Source organism: Eulemur rufifrons, chromosome 8 (assembly GCF_041146395.1).
Source record: "Eulemur rufifrons isolate Redbay chromosome 8, OSU_ERuf_1, whole genome shotgun sequence".
Classification (NCBI taxonomy): Eukaryota; Metazoa; Chordata; class Mammalia; order Primates; family Lemuridae; genus Eulemur; species Eulemur rufifrons.
In genome coordinates, this window is record NC_090990.1 from 22,328,881 (window position 1) to 22,343,660 (window position 14,780).

A 14,780-nucleotide genomic window follows, 5' to 3' on the forward strand; every position below is an offset into this window, starting at 1 on the left:
CAGCTCTGACTTCCTCATTCCCCTCCTGCCTCTCTCCACCCCTAAATCAGGGGATCCAATGTGCGGGTTGACTGCTGGGGAGTCTAGTTTGAGGGGAGCCTTCCCTGAGGAATTAGGAGCCACTGGCAGGGCCAACTTCTTCACAGGCATGTGCACTGTACAGCCCCAAATGGCCCTGTGCTCAGAAAGGCCCCATGCTTGATTGAATGCTCGGCTGTTGCCTCTTGAAATTCTTACTACTTTTTGAACAAAGGGCCCTGCATTTGCATTTTGCAATGGGCCCTGCAAATTATTTAGCCAGTCCTGGCCACTGGGAAAAAGGAGGTGCTGCAAGGGCTGATGGGGGGTGAGATTAACCAACAACCCTCTCCTGACCACCCTTTCCAAAGGCCAAAGTATGTTTGCCTTCCTCCCTTCACGCATCCAGACTTACCCAACAGGCCAAGGCCCACGGATCACTCTCTCTGCAAGTCTCAGCCCTGCCTGTAACACCTTTCCTTCACTACTTACCAACTAACAGAGGAAGAGGTGGGTCTTTCCCTCTAACTATCCTACAGTGTGATAGTGAGTGCTGTCTACAGTGTGTCAGGGCGGGCTGGGCTGGGAGCCCCAGACAAGTGGGCCCTACCCTCACGGAGACCAGGGCCAGAAGAAAGCTGTGTGACCAGGGTCAGGTTGGGTGACAAACTATAACTGGTGGGATAATCACAAGGCCCTTCTGGGGACAGAGGGTATGGAGGGAGAGGGTCCAAGGGTGCTGACCCTACAGCTGGCCCCCAGGGCAATGTCTAACCCCTGGGGCTTGAAGCCTTGGACCAGAGACAAGACCCAGATGCTCTTGGCTAGTCTGCTGCTGACCACCTCTGTGCTCTTGGGCAACCCCTGTCCCCTCCTGGCCTCAATTTCCCTCCTGTACTAAGGGTAACGCTCCCTGCTCTGCCTCCATCTTAGCTTGTTGTGGGATCAGGTGATATGGAAGGGCTTGGTCAGCTATAATAAAGAGCCAGAGGCCTGGAGGAAATGAGCACAGCATTTTCAGGATTCCTGAAGGCTTCCTTTCCCACCAGCCTACCCAGTCACACTTCTCACCTGCCCAGAGATCTGCCCTCATAAGGGTCCGGAAGCATCTTGTTGGGAAATCTTGGCCCAGGCAGGGGTGCCTTGGGGCCTCAAAGCCTAGCCTAAGGGTAAACTGAGGAAGGACTATCCCCAGCCACCAAAGGGGAAAGCGGGGACTCCAGCAGTACACGGAGGCTTCTTGGAGCCTGGGGGAAGGCTTGGTAAAGAGCCAGGGGGCGACTCCCAGTCCCAGAACAGAGGGAGATGCCCCCTGTAGGTCACAGGTCCTATTTGAGGCCTCTGTTCCTCCAGTAAGCTCCCCAGTCCGTCGGGGTCCTGGAAGGAATTCTCCGAATTCCCTTATTCCAGCAGAAGAATTCCAGAATCCCCCATCTCTTCCCCCAACTCTCCTGGGGTCCCACCCCAGCATTTCTCTTTCCCTTCGCTGAGCCCCTCCCCTTTCCATTCCCACCCCCGTACCACCCTCTTCCGAACCCCACTCTCCGTGGTGCCCCTCGGGGACCGGCCCCGCGACCCCGCCCCCTCGGGACCCGGCCGGCGCACGACCCCGCCCCGGGCTCCCGGGACCCCCGTCTCCCGGGACCCGACCTCGCCCTCCCTGGGCCCGGGGAGGCGGGGAGGGGCAGCAGGCAGCGCCGCTCCCGCCCCGCGGCCGCTCCCGCCCCGGCTCCTTCCCTCCGGGCCGGCCTCCGCGCCCCGCCCGCCCGCGCCGCTCCCGCCGCGCTCGCTCGGCCTCCGCCGCCCAAACTTTTCTCCCCGCGCGTCTCCCCGCGGCGGCCGCCCCCGGGCATGGGCGCCGCGCCGCAGGGGGCCTGACCCCGCGCCCGGTCCGCCCGCCGCGCCATGGCGGCCCGCGCGCCCCCAGCCGCACCTGCGGCCGAGGAGCCGGGGGGCCCGGGCGGCCCCCCGCGCAGGAAGAAGTCCCGCTCCGGCCTCCGCCGCGCCTTCAGCTGGCTGCGGGGCAAGCGGCGCAAGAAGAAGGCGGCGGGGGCCGAGGGCGCCGAATCGGCCGCCCCCCGCGCCAAGAAGGCGGACGACAAGGCCAAGAGGGCCAAGGGCAAAGGCCGAGGTAAGGCGCCCGGGCACCTGGGCTGAGCGCCGGGCGGCGCCGGGGGTGCGGCCGGGGTGGCTACGCCAGGGGTCCACGGCATGTTGGAGAGGGGTGACCCCCTAGGCGCCGGTGCTGGGGGAGCGAAGAGCCCTGGACTCAGCCCGAGCACCCCCATCCTGCACCGCCCCCTTGCAGTCAGCCCGGCCCCACTCTGAGGGGAGGAGACCCCAGGCTGGGGCAGAGATCCCCTGGCTTAGGCAGGAAGTGCTGGCAGTCTGGCTCTGGAGCAGAGGCAGATTCCCCCTCCCCCAGGCTCACCCTGGTTCTGCCCTCTGCTGAGTCAGGGGGTGAGAGACTCCACTCTGGCCTGGGGCCAATGGGAGAGGCAGGTGGCCTTGGGTGGGGGGGGGTCCCTCTGGGTCTGGAAGGTCAACTGCACTCCAAAGGAGTTTCAGCCCTTTAGGTGGATCTGAGTTTCCAGCCCCACAGAGGACCCAGCACGGAGCATAGCACGCCTTTCCCACCTGGCCCCCCTCACCGCTCACCTGGGCCAAACCACAAACATCCACCTCCTGGGGTGGTGAGCTCACCATGGTGAACCAACCACCCGACCCCATCACACCTTTCTCCAGCCCTGGTAGAGGGGACATGTCAGTGTCAGGAGTGTGCTTACAGATGGGGGAAACTAAGGCCCAAGCTAAATGGAGAGACTATACCTGAGCTGTGGTGGGTACTTAAAACACAACAGTTAATTCCCAGTCTTTCTGAGTTTTGAGCCCCTGGGCCTCCCCTGATAGATGGGCAGCCTGAAAGGAGGGGACGGTGACCTGGCCTATCCCTGCTGGGGTCATTTAATCTTTGGCCACTTGCTTGGGTCTTCCTCATTTCTCCATTTCTGTTCTTCCTTTTGGTGGGGAGGGCGTGAGTTTCTGCAAGAGGGTGGGGCTCAGAAGTCTACCTTTCCTATCCTCCTGCTGCAGTGCTGGAGGTGAAGAAATGGCGGGGTGTGTGGGCCCATCCCATTCCGCCTGTGTTTACCCTCCCAGTGTCCTTTAACCACCTCCTCTGGAGGAGAATTAAAAGGAACACTTTAAGGGTCAGGAAGAGGGTGGAAAGCCTCTTGTGTGATTGCATCCGGCCTGATCTTCCTTTTGGATAAGGGCCCTGCTCCCCTGGCCCAGCCACAAATAGAAGTCAGGGCGCTGGGGTTGGGATGGCTGGGCCAAGCCCTGAGGGAAGGTTTGAGTGAGGGGTGTTTCCAAGGGCTTTGCAGTCCTAGCAGGACACCGAGCCTGTCCCAGGGCTGCCCCACTGGGATTCAGTCTGAAGTCATCTCCATCTCTCTCAAGTAGACATGGATCAGAATTGCAGCAGGCTGGATTGTGGTCAGACTGTCAGGATTGGCAGGCAGAAGGCTAGTGGACTAGTGTTGTACCCCAGGGCAGATTGGTCTGGAGGCAGGGGGCTGGAAAAGCTGAGCCTGTAGGTCCCTGCTACAACAGCCTGGGTTTGGGGTCATTGGGTCATTGGCCAGGCCTCCCCCAGCCTTGTGTTTGGTATTGGGTGGCACTGGGCTTTCTAGGCAGCGGGTCGGCCTTATGTGAGCCCACGTGCATGGGCAACACCTCCCTGCCCCTGGCTGTTGTTTCCCCAGGGCTGGAGGTGGCCCCAGGTACCACTGGAGGAAGTCCTGTTCCCTTTTGCTCCAGTCTCCTATTATTGCAATTGTTTCCTTGTCACCTGCCTGGCCCACCTTCTTTTCTGTTTATTAAGAGAAATAAATCTGATCCTTCTAATCTCCACTGGCACTGCTGGCAAGGAAGGAGAAGCCTGAAGAAGGCTTAACTCTTTCAGGGAGACTGTTCCGAATAGAGACGGGGAGGTGGGAGGGAAGTCTACACGTCTACACGGGAAATTCCTGGGGGGTCAGGGGCCTTTGTCTCTTCTATTCCAATCTCTGAACCAAAGACATAAGAGATGCCATCTTGACTGCTCTAATCTGACTCTCCTACTGTGAGATGGGAAAACTGAGCTAGTAATAGAATTTTGAGCACCAATCTTCCGGGATTCCCTGTTGCCCTCACTGCCCTGTACAGTCTTAGAAGAAGAGAGGAAATCTGACATTTATTAATTATTCTGAATGTGTCAGGAGCCCTGTATCCATTGCCTCATTTGATCTCCTTTGCAGATGTGAAAAATTGAGGCTCAGAAACAGTGAGTGACTGATTTGACCAAACTGGGATTTACACTCAAATCACCTGCCTCCAAAACTGGTCCTATTTTCATGACTCTCTCAAGGACATAGAGCAGGGGGTAAGGCTTAAAGATCTTCTCATCCAACCCACTTTACAGGTGGGAAATGGCCCGGAGAGATGTGAGGGAGCTTGATAGTTGGGGGAGAGTATCAGAGTCAGGCAAATGAGAGTTTAAATCCTGGCTCAGCTACTAGCAATTCCCGTGACATTAGACAGTAACTTCTCTGGGGGTTCACTGATTCCATTATTGTCTCAAGGGGAAGAAAGGGTGTCACAGGGGTGATCCTCTGGCTGGACATTGCCTTGATGGGTCTGTGACCTTTCTGTTTCACCAAGATTCTCATAAGAGAGGATATGAAAATTTTTATTTTATTTTATTTTTTGGGGACAATTCTCACTGTGTTGCCCGGGCTAGAGTGCCATGGCGTCAGCCTAGCTCACAGCAACCTCAAACTCCTGGGCTCAAGCGATCCTTCTGCCTCAGCCTCCTGAGTAGCTGGGACTACAGGCATGCACCACCATGCCCAGGTAATTTTTTCTATATATTTTTAGTTGTTCAGCTAATTTCTTTCTATTTTTAGTAGAGATGGGGTCTCGCTCTTGGTGAGGCTGGTCTTGAACTCCTGAGCTCAAATGATCTGCCCATCCCGGCCTCCTAGAGTGCTAGGATTACAGATGTGAGCCACTGCGCCTGGCTGAAAATTTTAATTTTTAATTTTTAAATTTTAAATTTTTTGTAGAGATGGGGTCTCACTATGTTGCCCAAGCTGGTCTTTAACTCCTGACCTCAAGCGATCCTCCTACCTTGGTTTCCCAAAGTGCTGGGATTACAGGTGTGAGCCACTATGCCTGGCCAGATATGAAAATTATATGAAAGAGAAGTCACCATAGAAATGAAAGGGGTTTCTATTATTGTGTTTATAAGTTTAGTCATCTGAGCTCTAAGGGCCTGGTCTGGAAGGAATGGGCTCTTAGGCTGATGAGAACAACTCTGCCGCCCTCTTATGTTATGTGAAGCTGGCAGGTTATTCACCCCTTTAAGCCTCAGTTTCCTTATCTATAAAATAGGGATAATAAATCCTGGCTTTACAGGGGTGGTTCAAGGATCAAATTAGATAGCAGACATGCAAGTGCTTTGTGAACTGGGAGTGTGATACACAAGGTAGCAGGTTTCTGCTGTTGTGATGCCGAGGACTCGGGCATTGGCTAAGTTCATCATGCTCCGTGTTTGGAAAACAACTCACTTGGTTACCCCAGGATGATGATTACTGCGGGGGATTCACAGAAGGTGGAGTCTCACCTTTGTGCCACGGGAGGACTCAGATGTAAGATAAAGTTAAAAAAACAAAAACAGGGATCCATATTTTCCAGAAATATCACCTGGACTCTAGACAAGTGTGTGGGAAGGAAGTGTTTCTGGGACAGGTGCCAGGACTGGAGCCCAGCAGATAATCAGGGGAGGCTTTCTGGAGGAGGTGGGCAGACTGGAAGGAGGGCAGGGTCCTGGCTGATCTGCAGAAGAGAAGTAACAGGAAGGCTACCTGCCAGACCCTGGCCAAGCTTTTCTTTTAATTAAAAAAAAATGTTTTGATACAGGGTCTCACTCTGTCACCTGGGCTAGAGTGCAGTGGCATGATCATAGCTCACATCAACCTCAAACTCCTGGGTTCAAGCGATCCTCCTGCCTCAGCCTCTTGACTACCTGGGACTACAGGTGCTCACTACCACGCCCGGTTAATTTTTCTCTTTTTTTTTTTTTTTTTTTTTTTTGAGACAGAGTCTCACTCTGTTGCCCGGGCTAGAGTGAGTGCCGTGGCGTCAGCCTAGCTCACAGCAACCTCAAACTCCTGGGCTTAAGCGATCCTCCTGTCTCAGCCTCCCGAGTAGCTGGGACTACAGGCATGTGCCACCATGCCCGGCTAATTTTTTTGTATATATATATTTTAGTTGTCCATATAATTTCTTTCTATTTTTAGTAGAGACGGGGTCTCACTCTTGCTCAGGCTGGTCTCGAACTCCTGACCTCGAGCGATCCACCCACCTCGGCCTCCCAGAGTGCTAGGATTACAGGCGTGAGCCACCGCGCCCGGCCAATTTTTCTCTTTTTTATAGAGATGGGGTCTTGGTATGTTGCTCAGGCTAGCCTCAAACTCCTGGCCTCAAGCCATCTTCCTGCCTCAGCCTCCCAAAGTGCAGGGATTACAGGCATGAGCCACTGTGCTGGCCTAGCCAAGCATTTTCATGAAAGTCTTCCCTTGTCCTCAAGACAACCTGTGAGGTGGGCAGTTGTCACCATTTGTAGGTGTGAAAAAAGGCCCTTTCAGAGGGTAAAAGTAAGTCGCTCAAGGTCACTCTGATTCATTCATTTGAAAAAAACATATTCTTTACCATGTAATGTCAGGCATTGTTCAAGGTGATGAGAATGCCTGAGGACAGACAGGCAAGGTCCCCACCTGTGTGGAAGTGATATTCACAGTTCAGTAGTGACAGAGCCACTGGGTCTGGCTCCACACTCCACAAGCAACATGATGTTCGCTGTGTTTCTAGCTCTGGAGGGGGGTAACCTCCGTAGAGTCTTAGGACCAGCTCTGGAGAAAGGAGTACCTAGCTCTTCTGAGGGTTTCTCCCAGGCAGTGGGCAGCGGCTGACGGGTAGGAGCGGGGATGGTGCTGATTCTGAGGATTCGGGAGCCGCTCTGCCAGGCCCAGCAGACTTAATCCCGTCAACTCACGGCAGCCTCCCCAAGTTCCTTCTGGCCACCATTCAGGGAGGACTGTGCTTGGCGTGGAGTTGTGGAGGGACCCCTGAGTTCGAGCTCTGCTCTGCTGCATGACCTTGGGCAAGTCCTGCTCCACTTTGGGCCAGACATGCCCTGTCTTGCGGGGGTTACTGGCCTCTGAGACCTTTGCTAGTTCTGGGAATCTGTGGGTTTGAGGATAGGCTGGAGGAGTGAGCCTGCCTTTGGACAGCTGGTTAAGACACTGAGACCCAGTGGCCTGGACGTCATAGGAAGATGGTTAAGGAGAGTCTGGTATGAATAATGCCATTTCTCCCTCCTGAGGGAGAGGGCTAGGTAGCGCTAAAGCAAAGTGAGGGCCCAGAGTCTCCTGGGGTAGTGGGCACTTTGCCTCTCTGAGGTCAGGGTGGCGTCTGTTTGCCTTTCAATAAATACTCCATGTATTTTCACATTCTGTGTCATCGCATGTGCTGTTTCTGCTGCCTAGAATGTGCTTCCCTTCACTTTTCCATCCAGTGAACTCCTATTCATCCCTCATGGCCCAACTTCATCATCTCTGTGATACCCCTAGGAGAAATTATTGCCCCCAGGCTCTAGAGCAGGGTGCTTAAGAGATTTGGAGTTGGGCAGTATATGCTTTCCTGGCCACCACCTTCTTGGGTAGGGGCATCTCAGTGTGCTCGGCCTGTGGCCTGGACCAGTGTAATGGGGCAGAGTTCCCTCTGCTATGGGATACATCCAAAAGGGGAGTGGCTTCCACAGGGGAGGCTGGGGTTCCTCAGTAAGAGTGTAACAGGGTAGCTGCTCTGTCTAGCTCACCCAGGTCCCTAGGTAAGGATGGGTAATACCTGCCTAGGGTCTAGACGGGACAGGGAGCCTCACTCATTTATTTCACAAATATTTCCTGCGTACTTGCTATGTGCCAGGGACTGTCCTGAGGATGAACAAGAGAGACAAGGTCTGGTCCTCACGAGCAATTTCAGTGTATGTGGAGGGGGATCAGACATTGAACAAGGAATCACAGGTCAAAAGTGTGACAAAGGAGAAAGCACCGTGATCCCTGGGGATGAGCAGGATGGCTTTCCCAGGGAGGTGACACTTGAGCTAAAATTGAAGGATGAGGGGAAGCTGGGGTTGAGGGACTTGGCGCTGGAGTCAGGCAAGGCACCTGCGAGGGCCTGGGGCCAGCTGGCTATCTGGGGTTCTGTGGGGCACAGATATGGCTATACCTCACTATTCTGAGTAACCCTGGGGGCAGGGGCTGGGTTGACTGCCACTTCCTTCTGCCCTGCCCCAAACAGGGCCTGGCACTACGTGGCTTTGGGAAAAGTGGTGATCTGATACGGGCCCGAGACATGGGCATCTCTGGATCCTAGATGCTCAGAGTTGATGGCCTGGGATGTCACAGGGAGCCCTCATGGCACATACAGACGGGCAGCTGAGGCCCAGAGGAGGAAGTGATTTGCTCAAGGTCACAGGGCAGACCAGGAGCCCACACCTGCCAGGCAGTCTGCAGCTTCCCTGCTCCTTTGTTCAGACTTTAAAAGGAAAATCCTGTCCCCAGGAGGTGCCTCTACCAGGGGTGGGAAGAACTGAGAAGGAAGTGGAGGCCAAGGGTACCTCCCCTTCCCTCCCCTACCTCTGACACCTTCAGGGGCTGGTTCCAACTGTCTCTCCCTCACCCTTCTGGAAACTCCCCTCAAGCCTGGGAGGGGCCCTCGATCAGTGTGCCCTCCCCCCACTATTCGCTCCCTGCAGTCCCTGTAGCAAGGCTGCCAGCAAGGTCTGCCAGACTGGGGTGGCTGAATCCTGTGGCCCCCAAAATCTACACTGTTGTCAGCAGAGGCAGATCGAGAGCCTCCCTTCCCCGCCTGCCCCTTGGAAATCCCTTTCTCTCCAGACCCTCAAAGCTGCCTCAGCTGCTCACGGCCTGTCACATGCTGAAGAAATCTAATGAGAGGAGGCATTGTATATTGTTTTGGCCACGGTGAACATGGTGGGGCTGGCAGAGCAGAGACACACACCTTCCATGTTTACACCCCAAGCCACCTCCAGCCCCTTAGCTGACTTGGGAAGTCAGCCAAATCCCTGCAGCTTCCTTGGGCAAGCGGGGTGAAATCTCTGTCCGCCTCCCCCATTATTATACCCCACTGTACTCTATGCCCTTCTGCTCCACAGTCCTTGGGGGCTGCTTCATCAAAGGACTGTCAGCCCCACTCACAGGGTGCCCGGCTGTGTGTGGGGCATGGAAGGGGAGATAGAGACACTCAGCCCACAGGGGGTTTAAACCCAGAATCTTGTTGCAAAATGCATGATTCCCTCAAGGTTTCTGGTAGGAAGATTACTAAGTAGGGTCTCCTGTCCGCTTAGGATACCCTCCTCCAAGTCTCTAGCCTGGTGAGGGCTTCACCACCATTCTCCACGAGAGTCAGGAGGCACTCAGGCCCAGTCCTGTGGTGCCTGGGGTTCTGGTCCATATGCCTCCATCACTATGCAACACCACCACTGCCACCGCCAGCAGTAAACAAGTGCCATCACCGCTGCTACAATAGTACATAGTACCCAAGCCCCAGCCCCACCATCTCCACCTCCACCAGTCTTCTATTTTTTTTTTTTTTTTGAGACAGAGTCTTGCTCTGTCGCCTGGGCTAGAGTGCCATGGCATCAGCCTAGCTCACACCAACCTTAAATTCCTGACTGCAAGCAATCCTCCTGCCTTAGCCTCCCAGGGTGCTAGGATTATAGGCTTTAGCCACTGCGCCTAGCCTACTACCAGTTTCTATTCCACACATAAAGTACACCTGCTGTGTGCTGAGCTTGGGGTTGCTAAGAGGAGTGAGACAGTCACTGCCCTTGAGGAAACTGTTCTGGTTGAAAAGGCAGGTATCAAAACAAACTTTTGTCTCAAGGAAAGTGCTGGGATGAGCCAGTTGGGAGGTGGATCACTCCTGTAATCCCAGCACTTTGGGAGGCCAAGGTAGGAGGATTGCTTGATGCCAAGAGTTTGAGACCAGCTAGGCAACACAGTGAGACCCTGTCTCTACAAAAAAATAAGAAAAATTAGGCACAGTGGCACACAATTGCTTGAGCCCAGGAGTTGGAGGCTGCAGTGAGGTATGATTGAACCACTGTACTCCAGCTTGGGTGAGACCCTGTCTCTCTAAAAAAAAAAAAAAAAAAAAGTGCTGGAATGGTGTTACCCAGGGTGCTAGGGAGCCCTGAGGTGTGATCAGTACTGTATCAGAGGGCAGCACTAATGGCTGTGGGAGCACAGAGAACTGAGCTGGGGGAGGAGGGGGTGCAAGGAAGACTTCTGGAGGATGAAAAGGCATCTGCCAGCAAAGGTGGAAGAGGAGACGGCAGGTGTGGAGGCCCAAAGGTGTGCACTGGGGAGTGGCAAACAGTTTCGTGTGGCTGGGGCTCTGAGAATGAGAAGGGTATGGTTGGAGATGAGGCTGAACTGACGTGTGGGGGCAGCTTCTACGAGGCCTCCTGTGAAGGCCAAGGCACCTGCTACACTGCAGACATCCTTTGAAGTTCTTCGCATACCTGTCCTCACTCAATTCATGCCAAGAAATTTAGACTTTACCCTTGGGTGTTCCCTCTGCTCCCCTGTACCAGCTGTCCTCTTTATGGGCCTGTGTTTCTCTGTCTGCAAATCCAGGGAATTGGGCTAGCAGATCTCTGAGGTCTTTTTCAGCTTCCACACCAGGACCCTTTTCTCTCTGCAAAGTGGGAAGACTGGTACACACAACTTGGTACACAGTATATGCTCAATGTGTATTTTCTATGGATGAATAAAATGCCAGCCCTTCAAGGACTGCAGTGTTATCAACCTCAGACTCTGAGCAAGAGATGGGCCTCAGAGAGGGTTGGGATGAGCTTTGATGCTCCCATTTTACAGGGAGGGAAGAGGGTGTCCTGGAGCCACTGGGAAGAAGAGGGAACATGGTGTGGTGGAGGGGCTTGCCCAGGTGGCAGAAAGGATGAGCCACATGAGTACTAGAACTGAGGGCTCTGGACTCCCAACCCAGTGCTCTCTGCTACACCATGCTGCCCCGAGTTGGAGAGATGGGGCCAAGTGATGGTAAAGGAGAGTCACTGCCCAGGCCGTGGGGCCCTGGTCAGTTCCCTGGGCACAAGAGCACCTGTGAGGACACAGAGGTGGGAGCCTTGGGTAGCCTTGAAGGCTTTCACAAGAGGTAAGCGTTGGCCTGGGCTTTGAAAAACAAAGACTCGTATAAGGAGGCACACAACTTCACAGGCACACAGACATGGGTGGTTTCACATATGTTTACCTACATGTTCCATTATTTACACACAGACTGTAGATACGGGCATACATTCAACAAACACAGTTGCAGTCATACCGACACATAAAAAGCACAGGTAATTACACAGTCTTATTGACAAACTTACTTACACATACATGCATACAGGCAAACTCTTACACACTTAAATACACAAAATCAGTGATATTCAGCCACTCTGAGACAGTCACAATTACCTAGGCAAATACATAAAAGCACACACCTAGACATGAAAACAGACTCAATTTTTTTTTTTTTTTTTTTTTTGAGACAGCGTCTCACTGTGTTGCCCAGGATAGAGTGCTGTGGTGTCAGCCTAGCTCACAGCAACCTCAAACTCCTGGGCTTAAGCGAACCTCCTGCTTCAACCTCCCAAGTAGCTGGGACTACAGGCATGCACCACCATGCCTTAGTAAATTTTTTCTATTTTTAGTAGAGACAGGCGTCTTGCTCTTGCTCAGGGCTCAGGCTGATCTCCAACTCCTGACCTCAAGCAATCTTCCTGCCTCAGCCTCCTAGAGTGCTAGGATTACAGGCATGAGCCACCTCGCCCGGCCTAGACTCAATTATATTGATGCAGTCACACACAGTTGATTATACACAGAGGAACCCACATGTTCAAAGTCACAGATACATACATAGGTTTATAACTACACAGCTACATTTAAGCACACAGTTATACACAGATGTCCAATTAAATGTCTTCAAGGTCATGCAGAGACACAGATGAGCTGGAGAGGTGGTGGGGGCATGGAGCAGTAGGTATCAGAGTCAATCTGGGTTTGAGTCTTGGCTTTGTAGCTTAACGTTGTTTGACATTGAGTCAGTTGACTTTAACCAACTTCAATTTCCCTGTCTGTAAAATGGATACGATTTCCACAGTTGTCTTGTGGATGAAATGATATGTAATGCACGAAAACAATTAGCACAGCGCCTGGCACGTACCTGGCACATAGTAAGCACAAAATAAAAAGGTTCTATTATTTTGAACACCATAACTACAGAAATAGTTCAACATATTTGTACACACAGGCACGTGACACTCACGGGTGGTGGCTGATGGGGCTTAGCAGCAGCAGGGCTCCGGACCTACCTGTGTGGAGCCCGGTTCCTAGTTCTCCCAGCTCCACTCCACTCCTCAGAGAGGCAAGCCCTGGGCTGAGAGCGGGCGACCCGCTTGCCCCACCTGGACCCGCCAGGCCTTTCCCTGAGCGCTCTGGGCTGGGCGGCTCAGCCTGTCTCCCAGGTCTGGGGAGGGGCGGAGCCAACGGGACGCGCGCCAGGCCCCGCCCCTGTTCCGGCCCCGCCCCCGGCCCGGCCATTGGCCGCAGAGCTCGGGGGTGTGGCTGAGCTGGGGCTGGGGGCGCCTGCGGTGTCCGCCCGCGCGTCGCGCTGCCTCCCTCCCGGGGCTGCGGGCCCGGCGGCCGCGCTGGCTGGGCCGCGCTTGGGTTCCCCGCCGGCTCCCGCGCCAGCCATGGGCAACTCACACCACAAGAGGAAGGCCCCCAGCGGTCCCCGGGCCCGCAGCTTCTGGCGGTTCGGGAGGTCGGCGAAGCGGCCGGCAGGTAGGGGCCGGGGGTGGGGGCGGGGCAGGCATGGAGGAGGGTCTCTGTGCTGCGGCCGTCGCTACCGCTGCTGCCCCCTCCCGGGGCCTGGTGGGTGTGAGTGTGGGGGTCCGGGAATCCCCGCGCAGACCCCACCCCTCACATGTACACAGAGACACACGTACACAGTAATACCCACCGGCGGGCACGCGTACATGGTCGCAGTTTACAGTCACACACTTAACACCCACTCAGATGTGCGGACATCGAACACACACTCAGATGTACGGACATGCAGACACAAAATCACATCCGCACCACTGCAGTAGGTTCCACATATCCTGAGACCCAGGTACATATATACCTGTGCCTGCGGTTTACACAGCCACACGAACTATACACCCACGCACAGATTCAGACGCACGGGCAGGCACAGTCGTTCACACACATCAATCATGTAGGTACAGTTGCCCAGCGTCTTGGGCACACGTGTACACAGTTTCTCAACTGCATGACCAACCAGACTCACACGCAGGCTCACAGGCAGACCCTAAGGCACTAGAACACACACACTTGTTCCCTAGGTTTTAGCCCCCAAGAGGCTGAAAGTTTGCGGGAGGGAGGGGAGACAAAGGTGGAGGGGAGAAGCAGGAAACCCGGGGCTGGAGGCTCGGGACCGCCTCCATCTGGCGCGATCGGGAGTCGGACTGGTTTTCTTGGCTCCGTCTCTACCCCCACCCGCGCCACCGCGGCCTCTCCCCTTCTCCCCCTCCCCCCCCCCCCCCGTTGTCCCCGCGATCGCCGCCGCTTGTCCCCCCTTTCAATGCAGCCACCGAGCTGGAACGCAGCCCTTCGCTGCTGCTGCGGGATCCCTCCGCGGGTCACATTCCAGCCTCCAAGGGGGAGGGGAGGGAATGGGGAAGGCCTCCAACCCCAGGGCTGGGAGATGGGATTCCTGGTTTCCCCCTACATGTGTGGCGGTTCAGGCTATCCCCGAGAAAGTCCTAAGGGGTGCTGGAGGAGGGGCCATCGAAGGTGCCTAGTTTTCTCACCTGGTGAATCCAGAGATGGGGGAGGGGCAGGGTGATGGAGCCAACCCTCCCCTCCCCAAGATAGGAGGTCTCTGATGGAGGCAGGTACCCCTACGGGGGGTCTGGGGCCCTGCTGTGGGGGGAGAATCCACCAGTGTTTCCCAGGATGGCCCACATTCCTAGAGGTTCCGAACCGCAGCCTGATGATCTCATGCTCCGTGTAGGGGGTGATGGAAAGAGCCAGGGCTGGGAAGTAGGGGCCCGTGTTCTCAGTGTGGCTCTGGCACAGACTCTGGCGACCTTGAGCAGATTCCTTCTGCTTTTCTGGACCACCCTGGCTCCTACAGGGGACATGTCTGTGAAATCAGGGGGGCTAGCTTTGGTGACTTCTTGGGACCCTTACCGTTCCTAGCCATTTCCTGGAAGAAAAGACTGAGGGAAGCGGGGTGGGGGGGGGTTGGGGCTCGTGCAAGGTCATTTGCCATAGTTTGAGGAACAGCAATGATAATGAAAATAATAACAGGAAAAGGTTAATTAAGTTCTGATTGGTTCTTTGAGGACTCCTCAGAAGGTGCATGATGATGAGAGACTCTAGGACCTTCCAATACTCTCCCTGCCCCCACAACCCCAAAGTCCTGGCTGTGCCCAACTCTCTCTCCTAGAATCTGCAGGGAGCAGGCAGAGCTGGGGCCCTTCGTCTCTCCTCTGATGGCCACTCTGATCTGATGGTTTCCTGAGAACCAGCTGTGGGCCCAGACTTGTGACCATTTGT

The 14,780-nt window shown here is 54.9% G+C and overlaps 1 protein-coding gene across 2 annotated transcripts in view; it reads left to right on the plus strand.

Moving 5' to 3' along the window:
- Positions 1–1,897: 1,897 nt before the first annotated feature.
- The window catches only part of NHSL3 (NHS like 3), a 28,966-nt gene continuing 16,083 nt past the window's right edge, over positions 1,898–14,780 (plus strand). The window contains exon 1 of one of the 2 annotated variants that reach the window (XM_069479723.1): positions 1,898–2,149. In XM_069479723.1, coding sequence (XP_069335824.1) covers positions 1,924–2,149 — 226 coding nt within the window. In that variant the 5' untranslated portion in view covers positions 1,898–1,923. Of the gene's footprint in view, positions 2,150–12,906; positions 12,999–14,780 lie in introns of those variants that run through there. The other variant, XM_069479724.1, reaches the window with a different exon arrangement.